The sequence below is a fragment of the Solanum dulcamara genome, chromosome 12 (genome assembly GCF_947179165.1).
Source record: "Solanum dulcamara chromosome 12, daSolDulc1.2, whole genome shotgun sequence".
NCBI classification, from domain to species: Eukaryota; Viridiplantae; Streptophyta; class Magnoliopsida; order Solanales; family Solanaceae; genus Solanum; species Solanum dulcamara.
The window spans coordinates 40,870,503-40,885,430 of NC_077248.1; the positions used below are offsets into that span (position 1 = coordinate 40,870,503).

General features: G+C 37.4%; 1 protein-coding gene across 3 annotated transcripts in view; it reads right to left on the minus strand.

Moving 5' to 3' along the window:
* Window positions 1-363: 363 nt before the first annotated feature.
* Window positions 364-14,928, minus strand: part of LOC129877594 (regulator of nonsense transcripts UPF3-like) — a 29,355-nt gene continuing 14,790 nt past the window's right edge. For all 3 annotated transcript variants that reach the window (XM_055953116.1, XM_055953117.1, XM_055953118.1), the window contains 5 exons: window positions 10,659-10,732; window positions 9,397-9,769; window positions 8,092-8,190; window positions 7,857-7,966; window positions 364-1,160 (listed from right to left, as the gene is read on the minus strand). In XM_055953116.1, coding sequence (XP_055809091.1) covers window positions 1,158-1,160; window positions 7,857-7,966; window positions 8,092-8,190; window positions 9,397-9,769; window positions 10,659-10,732 — 659 coding nt within the window. In that variant the 3' untranslated portion in view covers window positions 364-1,157. The remainder of the gene's footprint in view (window positions 1,161-7,856; window positions 7,967-8,091; window positions 8,191-9,396; window positions 9,770-10,658; window positions 10,733-14,928) is intronic.

Consider the following 14,928-nt stretch of genomic DNA (forward strand, 5'->3'; position numbering starts at 1 on the left):
AATCAAATCCCAAATTGGCTAAAAACTTATTTTTAGACCAACATATAGCTACTGATTTCTGCCTTCCCTTCTATACACCATTTCTTTGTGAATGCTCTGCTTTGCTCTGTCACACTCTTCCGGTAGCAACCAGCTTCGGATTCTCGTTAAATAAAAAGTCATGTGTTTAAGATTTAATTTTTATCCCAAATTTTTATCAAAAACAAAAGGTCATCTGTTTAAAATTTCAATTTTATCCCAAATTTTTATGAGAAATAAAAAGTCAGGCAAATTCTGTCACCAAACAATAGAATTCCTTCCCAAACTCTTCCATAAATTTTGCGCACTCGTTCAAAAAATGAAAATAGAGTTCATGTTTTTCCGGTTGTTAACTGCCAATTGAATTAAATAGGCCAAATCACACGATATGTAATGATCTGTCCGTCAAATTTTACTACATTGTCAAAATATCAGAAACAAGCAGTGGATTGAACAAAAGCATATTTAACGACCTGCAGATAAAAAAATTGCTTAACATATAAACTTGAACATATGCTTTGGCCAGCTGAGGGATCAACACTTAAATGCTCTTTCATTTACCAATACACCTTACGCTAGCACACCCCAACAACACACGAATAATGGGAACCCAATTGCTCAACGCTTCAGTGCTTGGATCTGCTTAGACAACACTAACTCAAACAAGCTTCCGATCTCCAACCAATCAAGCCTAGAAATAACATGGACTTATAGACGTGAATAAGTAGTGTGGGCACTTAACATGATCACACATTTGTATTTACAGTTAAGCAAAAGTTACTTTCCCATCTAAGAAACTACATTTTCTCGATTAGCAGCGGAGTCAAAGGCAGGAATGAGGATATCCACAGCTCTGATGGGGAAAAGATGCCATCACAAGGAACACCAGCTGAAAATCATGGTGATATGTCATTAATATGACTTCCCTCCCCCTCGCTCCTATTCCAGGCAATCTTTGATTCAATACGGCCAAAGATTAGTTCAAAGGTGAACACCAGTACCTATAACACCCTGGTGTACCATTTGAGTTTTTTCGAACCCACATCTTTGCACCAGCAACCTTGCTTACACCTGTTCTGTTGAGCAAAGAGAGTTCCAGCCACTATCTCTATACTTGATATGGTAAACAACCAAGCATTTCACTGTAGAAAAACAAGATAATACTATTGAAGAACATCACAAAATGGCTCACGTCTCAATCAAAATAAAATGTGTTAAAGTTCTGAGAGTTTATTTTTAAGTGGAAACACCAGATAATACTATTGAAGACTTCAAAACTAGTAAATTTCTCAATCAAACATATTTGGTAGTTCATTTTAAAGCAAGTGCAGCAGTCTCTCTCTCTCTCTCTCTCTCCAACTGGGACCTGCCCCTGCAGTTTTTTCCCCTTTTTTTAATTTTGGTGGGGGTGGGGGAAAGTTTGCCTAGGTAAACTTTCCAAGAGATAGGTACCTAAATCAAACTAAGCGCCATGGTAAGCCAAATGAGAAAGGAAAGGACAACCAGTAGAGGAAGACAGAGAATCAATATGGGAAGAAAATATACAACATAATAATACTGATATTTATGGTGACTATTGGATTAACCAAGACAAGAAATACTTCTCAAACAAGAACATCTTAGAATCATATTTGATAAAAAAAAATTTTAAAAAAGCGATCCTATTCTAGAAATGCAAGATTTCTTTTTAGCCATCAGAGAAATGCATAACCGCCAAAGGTCAATGAGAAAGCATGACGTAAACAGTTACTAAAAACCCATCGTTTTGTTGCTTAAGCGACAGAGAGATGCAAAGCGAGGTGTCATCGCCTCATGGCAGAAGCGAATTCACTAAAATTTATGAAGCACACACTACAAAGAGTGAGGCACAAAGTAATACGAGGAATAGGATACAGAATAAATAACTTTTAACATAACAATACTGATATTTTTGGTGACAATTGGACTAAACAAGACAAGAAACAATCAACTCTCAAATCATCTTAGAATTATCTTTGATAAAACCCACCAATGATCCTAACTAGGAAATGCAAAATTTCTTTTTAGCCATAAGGAATATGCATAACCACCAAGAGTCAATGAGAAGGCATGAATAAACAGTGTGGTTAAAAACCTTCCTTTTGTTGCTTAAAGCAACGGAGAGATGCTAAGAGAGGGGTTATTGCCTCATGGGAGATGCGATGCGCATAACTTTAAAGCCCATGCTTTATTTGCGCTTAAAGTCCCAACGGACCTTAGAGATTTTTTGCGCTCTTTGGTTTTAATAACACTAGTATAGGGAGTCATCTTCTTATAATTCTATTTTTGGGTTTCTCTTTTTTCCCTTCTACTCTCTTAGAATTAATCAAGGGTCTATTTGGAAAAACACCTGATAATTGGAATTGGTGTAATTACGAGGGTAGTAATTACCAATCTACTAATTATGATGACCTGTTTGTTTGTCACAATATAATTACATTGCAATTACAATTGTACTGTTTGGTTGCACAAGTGTAATTACAAGGTTATATTAAATTTTAAAAATAAAAGTTAATTATCTAAACTTAAAATTTATATTAGACAAATAAGGGTTTTTATAAATGATATTAAATTAAATATTTAATACATATATTGTCTTTTAAAAATATATTAATTAATAAACATACGTTCTTACTAATATTATAAAAAATAATTGATTTATATTTTTTAAAATTAGTATATTTTAATTAATTAATCATAGAAACTAAAAATACAAGATTTCTTTGAACATCATGAAATGCATGTTTGACAAAAATATTAATATTATAAATATAATGTCATAAAATTATTAAAACATTTGACAAAAAGATGATCTATCAAGCCTTCCGAGAAGGAAACAAGGTGGCTCACAAGTTAGCAACTGAATGTCCCAAACGAGCCACAACTAATGAAGTCAAATTTTTGATGGAACCTCCACCATGGGCTAAAGAAGTTTTGCGTCATGATTCACTTGGAAGAAATATTACTAGGAATGTATGTATGTTAACCTGTACTAGCCTAGCTAAAATGGGCAACCTAAGTATTTTGAATTCACATGTAATAGCTAGTAGTATGGATTCTGATGGAGGGGGACTGATCCCAAACCACCCCGTAGTAACCCTAGAAGCTAATATGTTTGATCCCCAGGAAACTGATGACACAAACAATATATATGTAATGACTACTTAATGTGTGAAATAAATAACCCCTTTCTACCAAAAAAAAAAAATCTAACTAAAAAATAAATGGCTTGCAATGTAAAATATCAAGACAATACTACTAAAATAAATGCAACTGAAAATATAACATAATTTCTAAATTCAAAATAAAATTTTAAACACAATACTACTCTTATATCAAATTTCAACATAACATACAAAACTATGATTTAAAAGAAAAGAAAAACGTAAATCTGCAACTTTATTCAATAATGACTTCTACTTTAATTTAAACATTCGAATACTAGCAAAATTATGCTAATGAAAATAATAAACATAGAATAAAAAAGTAATACGAAAAATTGTATAGAATCACATGAAGTAAAGGTTGAGAATGAGAAGGAAATGAAATTTAAATAATAAAAAATCTATTTTTAGAAAATATTAAAATAATAAGAATTTAAAAAATATTAATAAAAAATAAATTAAAACAAAAAAATAAAACTAGAAATAAAAGAAATTAAAAAGTAATCAGCTTGTAATTACACCAATTCACAGCCTCCCCCTGAGAATTGTAGAGCGTAATTACCCCTGCCAATTACACTCAATTACCTACCAACCAAGTAATTACATGGCAACCAAACATGCCAAACAATGTAATTACATCCAATTACACCAAATCCAATTACCAGGGTGGCTTTCCAAACAAGCCCTAAATGTTTTTCAATTTTCCCATGTCCAATTGGTCAAAAAATTGGAAAATATCCTCTAGGAAATAAGTTCCATAAAGTTGAGGAAAATTAACTTTTCTAGTGGAATTAGGGAGAACAAGTTCCACAAATGGCATTCCACATTGATTATGTCCTCCCTACCTTCCACAACACACCTCATCTAGTCATCTTCACCCCTAACCCAGCTCCGCCCCCACCCCCATAGTATTTATCTTATATTATATACAAATATTTTTAGGATAACATTTGTTGCTTATATATTTTCCTTCATACCGAATACACTCTAAAGCAATTATATATGAAACTGAATACTCTAAATATTAAAATTAATTCTTTTATGATTCTTGGGTAATGAAAATTTTCAATCTGCTATTGAAGTGATCTTATCATAATAGTATATCCCTCTGCTGACCTTATATTTCAAGGCATCAGCTATTTCGGATGTGTAGCGGTTGATGCCATACATTCACAATTCATTTACCCTACATGTATGTCTATGGAAGAAAAAAATTGAAGCAGAATGAAAGTAGACACCACGTGGAACATATTGAAACAACAACAACAACAACAAACCCAGTATATTCCCATAATGTGGGGTCTGGGGAGGGTAGAGTGTACGCAGACCTAACCCCCACCTTGAAAGGTAGGGCGGCTGTTTCCGAAAGACCCTCGGCTTTAAGAGAGGACAAGATAAAAGGTCAGATAGGAGCAAACATATAGAAAACAAGATGAAAACAGAAATAGCAAAAGGGAAAGTCGTGGTCGAGTGGTACGGGAAGAAAGAGGCATAACTACAATAAATAAATAAATAAGATAAGATAAGATAGATAAGACAGTCAAAGTACAAACGGCGCCACAACTATAAACAACAATACAATGCAGAAATCAAAAGGCAATAAACAATGGACAGAACTACAACTACTATGGTGCAAAAGATGAATCACTTAGCCTTTAATCCTAATCTGGGTCCTCCACGAAGGAAGTTATAGTGCGCTAATGCGCCTACTAGTAGGGTAGGATAACGCGACTATGTACTAGCCTTCTACCCGAATGCGGGTTCTCCACACACTCCTATCTAAGGTCATGTCCTCGGTAAGCTGTAACTGCGCCATGTCTTGTCTAATCACCTCTCCCCAATATTTCTTCGGCCTACCCCTACCTCTTCTGAAGCCATCCATGGCCAACCTCTCACACCTCCTCACTGGGGCATCCGTGTCTCTCCTCTTCACATGCCCAAACCACCTAAGTCGCATTTCCCGCATCTTGTCTTCCACTGAGGCCACTCCTACCTTATCCCGAATAGCCTCGTTTCTAATCCTGTCGCTCCTGGTATGCCCACACATCCATTTCAACATTCTCATCTCAGCTACTTTCATCTTTTGGACGTGAGAGACCTTAATTGGCCAACACTCCGCCCCATATAACATAGCCGGTCTAACAACCACTTTGTAGAATTTGCCCTTAAATTGTGGTGGCACCTTCTTGTCACAGAGCACCCCGGAATCGAGCCTCCATTTCATCCACCCTGCCCCAATATGATGTGTGACATCGTCATCAATCTCCCCGCTGCCTTGCATGATAGACCCCAGGTACTTGAAACTACCTTTCTTTTGGATAGCCTGGTCACCAAGCATAACTTCTGCGCCAACCTCATGGGGTGTCTCACTGAACTTGCACTCTAAGTACTCTGTCTTGGTCTACTCAGCTTAAACCCTTTAGACTCCAGGGTCTGTCTCCAATCCTCCAGCTTAGCGTTAACTCCGCTACGAGTCTCATCGATCAGGACTATATCATCCGCAAAAAGCATACACCATGGCACCTCCCCTTGAATTTATCGCGTCAATACATCCATCACCAAGGCAAATAAAAACGGACTAAGGGCTGATCCTTGATGTAACCCCATCACAACTGGGAAGTGCTCTGAGTCTCCTCCTACTGTCCTTACCCTGGTTTTGGCGCCCTCGTACATATCCTTGATCACTCTAATGTACGCCACCGGTACACCTTTAGCCTCCAAACATCTCCATAGTATTTCTCGTGGAACTTTATCATAAGCCTTTTCTAGATCAATGAATACCATATGCAAGTCTCTCTTTCTCTTCCTATACCGCTCCACCAGTCTCCTCATAAGATGGATAGCTTCAGTAGTTGAGCGTCCCGGCATAAATCCAAACTGGTTCTCTGAAATAGACACGCCTCTCCTAACCCTCATCTCCACCACTCTTTCCCACACTTTCATAGTATGGCTTAGAAGCTTGATACCCCTATAGTTGTTGCAACTCTGGATATCTCCCTTGTTTTTGTATAGAGGGATTAGTACGCTCGACCTCCATTCTTCGGGCATCGTTGCTGTCCTAAAGATGACATTAAATAACCTAGTCAGCCACTCTAAACCTACCTGGCTCGTGCTCTTCCAAAATTCACCAGGGATCTTGTCAGGTCCGGTCGCTCTTCCCCAGTGCATCCTACGCACAACACCCTTAAGCTCTTCGACCGAAATACTCCTGCAACACTCACCAACGCGAAGCCTCCCTGTGTGTTCCAAATCTCCCAACATAATCTCTCTGTCTCCTTCTTCGTTCAAGAGTTTATGGAAGTACGACTGTCATCTCTGTTTAATGAGGGTCTCTTCTACCAATACTTTTCCATGTTCGTCCTTAATGCACTTCACTTGATCCACATCGCGTGCCCTTCGCTCCCGCATCCTGGCTAGCTTGAACAATTTCCTATCCCCGCCTTTTTCTTCTAGTTCAGCATAAAGACGTTCAAAAGCTGCCGTTTTTGCCGTCAAAACCACCTACTTCGCCTCCTTCCTCGCTATCTTATAAAGTTCCATATTCGTCCACTTCTCCACCTCATCCTTGCTTTCTATCAGCTTCGCATACGCTATCTTCTTCGCTTCCACCTTCCCTTGCACTTCTCCATTCCACCATCAATCCCCTCGGTGCCGGCCACGGCTACCTGTCGAGACTCCCAACACTTCCCTTGCTACCACCCTAATACAACTAGCCGTCCTATCCCACATAGTGTTCGCATCCCCACTACTATCCCAGACCCCCATATCCTTCAATTTCTCCCCAATCTCCAGGGCGCTAGTCGTGGTCAAACTCCCCTATCTGATCCTAGGTCGGTCATCCCCGATCCTCTTTTTCCTCGTCATCTTGATCCCTAAATCCATCACCAAGAGCTTATGTCGGGTCGTAAGGTTGTCGATCGGAATGACCTTACAGTCTTTGCACAGACCTTTATCATCCTTCCTAAGGAGTAAAAAGTCTATCTGGGTCTTAGCCACCGCACTCCGGAAGGTTATCAAGTGATCCTCCATTTTAGGGAAACTCGAATTGGCTATCACCAACCCAAAAGCTCTTGCAAAATCCAACAATGAGACTCCTCCTCCATTTCTGACCCCGAAGCCGAAACCTCCATGCACATCATCATACCCTCCCGAAGTAGACCCGATGTGCCCATTGAAATCCCCTCCCACGAAAAGCTTCTCAGTAGACGGTATGCCTCCCACTAACTCGTCCAAATCCTCCCAAAAACGCCTCTTATCCTCCTCGTTTAAGCCTGCTTGCGGCGCATACGCGCTAATAATGTTCAACGTGTTCCCTTCAACGACCACCTTAATCGACATCATCCTATCATTGGATCTCCTAACCTCCACCACCTGATCTCTTAAGTTACTATCTACTAAAATGCCTACCCCATTCCTATTCTTCGATCTACCAGAGAACCAAAGCTTATACCCGTCTACCTCCTTAGCTTTAGAACCTACCCATTTGGTCTCTTGTACACACGCTTACCATTAAATAACAAACTAAAAACCAGAACTTGACTTTTGAACCCACACTTGTTTCTGCATTGATAACATAGTCCATGCAAGCACATTAGTAAATGTACAAGGGAAAAGCAGAGATTAAAGTACAAATAAGAATTTAAAAAGAAAACACACCTCAAGAGAACTGTAAGCAGAAGTGCCTCCCCTTCTCACGGGTTTTCCTTCCCCAATAGAAGTGCCATCCACATCCCTCAAACCACGACGACCACCATGTTTATAGTTACCTTAATTCATCAGAAAATTTGAAGTAACCACAGAAGAGCCAATATAACGAAGAGGCAAGACAAACTTAAGCACAATTTCATGTAGAAGTCAGCACAATCAACTCATGGCCCAAGACAAAACTAACCATTATCAGCAGAAGAATGAGAATTACGCCCACTTCCAACTAGTCTGAACTCACTACCGCGTGCAATTGGTAAATCATTTTTCGATTCTCCTTGACACCCTAAAGAAGCAGAAAGTAAGAGTATGATTTCAGGAGAAAAAACTGAACTAAAGGTAATATTTCATACAATTAACATGTAACAGAATTACGAGGTAAGACAATGATGCACACACTCATTTGAAATCATAAAAGACTTGGAAGGGGCAGAAAAATAATAAGTATACGGGCCAGTTTGGACGAGTATAATTGGGTATAATTACACCGTTTGACCTGTTTGTTTGGCCAAGTAATTTACTTGGTCATAGCATGAAATTGGGTCTAATTGAGGGGAAATAATTACTCTGTCCAATTCTTAAGGGGAAGATGAACATTTGCTGTAATTACACCATGTACGTACCAAATGACTTCCAAAATTCTTATATTCTTTATTTTTTTCAAAATATTATTCTATTTTCAAAGGAAGACTCTTTATCTTCCATTTCTTCCTCTCAAATTATATTAGAACTCGAAGCCACTTGTTTGCTCCATTACAGATGTTAGTACTTTATATCTCCTTATATTTTCCTTTTCTTCTTTTTATATTTTTTTCTTGCATATGAAATATCAGTACACTAGTACCAGCAGTAAATTGTAAGTTGATGTCTTACTAATGACCTTAATGACTTGCTATATTGTTATTCTTTTATGAGTTCATATATTTTTTTTTATTTAAAAAATAAATTTTATGGTCCATGGACCATTTTATTGATTATTTGCAAAAAAGTTCTTGTATTTTAAATATTGTTATAAACATATTTGTATTATAGTAAATGTCTATTATTTTGATTCCTTTAGAGAAAAGTTAGGAATCCTACTTAGGGACCAAGTCAGTTTTCGCCTATAAATAAAGGGGTTTTCCTTCATTGAAATTCACTCTTAAATATCCCTCAAGAGGAATAAGAAGTTTTCTCTCTTCTCCCTACTATTTTCTTCTTATTATTTTATAGTTTCATAACACGTTATTAGCACGAAACTCTACACTCTTAAAGAGTGAAGGTTAAGTTTGAGGTATTATTTATTTTCCTTCTTTTTAGTATGACTAATCTTACGAAATTTGAGTTTGTTGCCCTTCATTGTTCGGGCAAGAACTACCCTTCATGGGTGGTGGATACTGAAATCCATTTGGATGCTATGGGTCTTAGAGACACCATTAAGGATGAAAAAACCCTTCAACAAACTCCCGCACTTGGGAAGACTGAGGAATACTAGATGATAAAGATCCATTACTCGCTTGTGAACTATCAGCACGACGAAGAGGAGCCCAAACACCACGATCAGGCCTATCTCTACTCCTAGAACGTCTTTCTTGCTTCTCAATGTGGACAACATGCATTTCATTTCCAACAACCTTATCCTCATTAGCTCCACTTGTATCCTTCTGAAACAACTGCATACTTGATGGCCGAGGAGGTCTCATGTCTTTATCCTGTATTTGATCTGATTGAGATGCTGATTGATTCTGTCGAGCATCCTTTAGAAGAATACTTCTGATGATCCTGCCACTTGCCTCTTGGCGCTGGTTCTGTTCCAGAACAGATAAACTAGGTGAATTCTTGAGAGCAGATGACACATTCTGTTGAGCTAATGAACCACCAGAAACCTACACAGTTGAGTGAAACAAGAGTAAGTCCAATATGCAGACATACAAACTAAACAAATAACCTGAGATAACATTGGTGTTATGCCTGGTGACACAAAGTAGCAAGTTAAACAAAGCACATCCTTAAACAACTATGTAGAGGCAAAAATTCTCTCTAACTAGGAACCACAGCATGCAGAATCTGATAATCATATAAAAAATTCAAAAGCTTTAGAATGTCATGCCTCCAGAATTTTTCATTCAGGCGAGTAAGCCCATATAAGTACAGTACAGTGTCTTGAACATCACTGTGTCTTTTGTTTCCTAATATAGAAGTTTACACAAGTATATCATCCTCCAGGGCACAGTATTACATGACGGGCACCTTTCTCTGTCAGGGTAATCCACATACTTTTGTCATAAATGGATTACTATATTACAGTCACATGGAACATATTTTAGCAATGCTTTTATTTAGAAAAACAAAGCCAAAAGGAACGGGACCTACTCTTAGATTTTGCCACCTCAAAAGAATAGCAAACAAATCTATACAGAAAAGAGGCTACAGCAAATTCTATGAACATATGATAATAGCAAGTCCGAAAATTGTTGGTAGTAACAAATAGATCACCGACACAGCAGATAACTTAAGTCATTCAAACTAAATCGAATTGTTCTAAAACATTCTTCACATGCTCTAATATCTCTTGTATCTCCGTTCGCTTTACTAATAAAATGGAAACCATTCTGCACATGCTATCATTTTCCTTGGGACAGAGATAAAGGAGTGCCAATGCCCTTCAGTGGTTACTTCTCTTTACACCCCCACCCCCTCTCTCTTTCAAGGCCCCGATTAAAGACGGTCACGAAGAAAAAGCTCCTCCTCCTGCCACTAAAGATGTAAACTTACATTAGGACCTTCTTTTTCCTTCCCCTTCAAGAGCAGGATTTTCTTCTTCCCACTATCAGCAGTTACTGAACGACCTGAAATAGATTAGAAAGCATTATAGATACTTTAAACAAAATGCTTGTATAAGTAACAATGACTAGAATGGTAAAAAAGAGAGAGCACATTCTGATTATCTTCACCATTAAATAATGAAAGCACAGCACCTTATGCAAGTAAAATATCTCTACACAAATCATATAGATTATAGTTCAACCAAATTAGCAATCTAACATCCAACCAAGTGAATTAGTATCCAAGATACCACACTGGCTTATAAGATAGAAATGACCTGACAAGCAGGTCCAATTAGCAACTATATCAGGCTATCCTTTCTCTTCTCCACTTAGACTTGGGCCACCCACTTCTGTAGATCCATTATAAAATTGAATAAAAAAATTCTTTTGATAAGTACAGTAGATAAGAACATTGAAGATTATTAACCAATTCTCCTTTTTGAATGAAAAATCCAAACAGCAGCTGCCTATGACCCCAGAATTTATATGCAACTCTTTTTCATACAACAAAAAGAATACCCTTCCCCTAAAACACTTCCACATTGGCCCTGCAGCATTATAGAGATGGCAGGACAGAGATCCCTTTTTGGGTTCAGGGAAGTGGCTAATTTATGTCCGATGCATTAAGGATTCCGTTTCTACGTCCAAATGATACCTAAACTTGGAAACACTATCATACTGTGAATAAAAATATCCATGAAAGATGCTTTCATGGACTACTTTGACTTTAGGGATTTGCTTCATCATTAGCTAAAGAAGAGAGACAAGGGGGAAGCTTAGCGCGCCTTTGACAACACAGCACTGGGTATGTTGGTGGTGGTGGTGTAAAGTGGAGATTCTAGCTTGTATTGAGAGCTGGCTATATTTTTGGAGGCTTAATGTATCTGATCACAACAACTGTGTGAATATCATATCATCTTGAAGTATTAATAAACAATTCAGCATTGCCACTATGCCAGACATTAATGTAGAATCAGCAAAAGGAGTACACGGATGGCATATTACTTTTAGAAGGCTACTGCATGACTGGGAGCTGGAAAGAGTTGTCGAATTTTTCCAGACCCTAGAATCATTCCAAGGGTTCAAAGATACTGAAGATTCACTTATATGGAAGCCCACCAGTAAAGGAACTTATTCTGCAAGCTCAGCTTATAACGTTCTGATTAGGCACAGACAGTCAACTAATCAGTGGCCATGGAGATCCATTTGGAAGATGAAGGCTCCTTTTAAGGTGGTATATTTTCTTGACTAGTAGCAAGAAATGCTTGCCTCACACAGGATAAATTTCAAAGAAGGGGATTCCAACTGTGTTCTAGATGCTTTTTGTGCTGAGATGCTAGGGAAAAAGATAGTCACCTATTCATTCATTGTCCTGTTACTGGACAATTATGGCAACTATTCTTGAACATGGTAGTAATCAGATGGTCAATGCCAGTAACAAGTGTCGATTTACTGAAATGTTGGAACCAGAATGATGGGGCAGTTAGAAAAATTGGTGGAAACTTGTCCCTGCTTGCATATGGTGGGCCATTTGGAAGGAGTGGAACTATAGAGCTTTTGAAGACAAATACAATTTTGTGGAGAAAATAAAGATGAACGGTATATTTTTGTTTTATTTTTGGTGTAAAGAAAGTATGCTGAGGAGGCTGAATCACTGTTGATATGATAGGATCCTTGTGAAGCTACTCCTAAACTTTGTTGGGATTTTGTAGTCTTTTTGCACTGGTATAGCGCAACTTTAATATATATATATATATATACATATAGTTGTTACGAGTTTCAGAAAAAAAGTTATCAAAAAGACACAGAGAGAATGTTTCGGTTGGAACATTCTCTGTTTATCCGGCAAACCAAACTCACACAATTTAGCTATCCAATCAAAAGCCAAGTCCAACAGACTCAAGTAACTTACAATATGTGTACTCATTTTGCATATAGTATATCCTCACTCAAGGCCAACATCAGCTAGAGAGCAAACAAAGAGATGCATTTTGGTTTAGTTGTGATTATTCAACAAACAGATCTCAAACATGTATTTCCCACCACGTAATAGTAAACATTTCAAATTGAGCAATGGTGAAGCAACTCTTCTAGACCTCGGTCAAATCATTGACTTGGAAGATCCTTTCACAAAGCGACCCCCATTCTAGATAAGCATCGGGATTGCATTCCCCTTTCAAAGTTCGGAGATTAGTCTTGATAGAGTTGATTCTCACATCTCGACCTCCATTTCCACCTTGGTCCCCATAATAGTTTCCTCGGCCCTCACTTTCACGACCCAAACTAGGGCCTAGATGTGACACGGCGATTAGGATTTCCGAAGAAACCCCAACCAAGCGTCTTAGTATATTATAAGCATACATAAGGTAACAAATAAGCGAAAACTCATAAAAGTCCAAGAGCATAACATAGCTAGAATGAAGTAAGATGACATAGACTGCATACACATATCCAACATGCCTCTATATGACTACATAGGCGGGGACTAGAACATGTTCCTAGTTCACCCTCAAAGAAAGTAAGGATACGACATGAAATAGTCTCAAAACATCACCATAGTCTAGAAATGACAATAAGAGGAAAGATAGACTCGGTTTGCCTTCGAAGCATGAGGACTCACCACACACAATCTTATAGAGATCACCAACTAGCTACGAGAAGAAGATGGAGCATTCTCACTACATTATAATATAATGTAGGCAATGAACTATGCATTAGTACGATTGAAGGTACTAAGTATGTAGGCAATGCAATGCATAATAAGACCATGTTGTGCAAATGACCATTTCAAATAGCATGATAAAAGTAGTAAAATCATAAATAGATATAAGAAAGATCAATGCACAATAAACCATAAGAGTATCATATAAAAGTAAAGGATAAGATTAGTCATTAAAACATATTAAGAACAATACATATGTGGGAGATAATCGTAACCGACAATAAGACCATGTGAGCTATTACATGAAATCCCGATGTAACTCCCACATCAAGGAAGATAGAGGTTACTTGCCAAGGTATACTCTGTATCATCATCATCAAGTGTTATATGTGGATCCACTTGCTAGGCTATAAAGGCAATCTACGGTCAACGTAGTTTAAGGGACTAGAGATTGCTACTAAGGCTTAGGTCGAGCCCCCACCTCAAAGTCTTCTCGATGTTAAGTCAACATCCCACGAAATACATATCATTATCATAATTCATACTTGTCATAAATTATATGCTTTTCAAAAATCATAATTCATAAAACTTGTTCATAAGAATAACTCATTATCATGTAATTCATGTAATGTGGGTGTAGGCCTTCCATCATTACAAATCTTTTTTCATAAAAAGCATCACAAGGGTCTTTAAGTCACCCTCTTTCATAAAACTTGCTTGAACACTTGAAATCCATTACCATGACTTATACTTGAAATTAAGATGAAAACATGAATATATGATCAATTGACTTGGAAACCATGAAATTGAATTGATCACATGCATGATCATATACTATAACTCATACATAATTAATGAAAATAATATCAATTGAAAGTATAATTGAAAATACCCATCATCAATGGCATGAACCCTAAAAGGGAGTAATGTAGGAAATTCATAGAAAAATTCTTCAATTCCATGCAATAACCATCAATTTATATTAAAATATTCATAATCAAAAATTGAATCATAATTCATGTAATTAAAATAGAGATTATAAAACCCATAAAAATACAAACTTGAATTTATCAAAAAGATGAGAATTTGTTGGGCACAATGGGTGAAAGGTACCCTTGAATGAATGCTCACATGCCTTGAATGAGAAAATCAAAGAAATTTGAACTTTTGATGGAGAACTTGAGAGAATTCCTTGAATGTCTTCCGTGGAGTTTTTAAGAGAGAGAATTATTTGAATAGATGAATTGTGGTAAAATGAAGAGGACGAGGGGTTTAGGTTAGTTTATAGGGCCGGATTAGGTCCTAAAAACATCTTAGGTTTATTAACTAATAGTTAGGGAAAAGTCCAAAATGTCCCTACTTAAAAAATGAAATCGGACAGTAAATCTTACCCAAGTCCCGCGACCCGGACTTGTTTCCTGACAAGCCAATTTTGAGTGAATGATAATTTGGCCAGATTTTGATCTGGAGGAAAATTTGTACTATGGGGGAGGAGGTCCACGACGCGGACCTGTCTCTCACTCTACTGGAAATACAATTTTTTTAAAAAATTTAT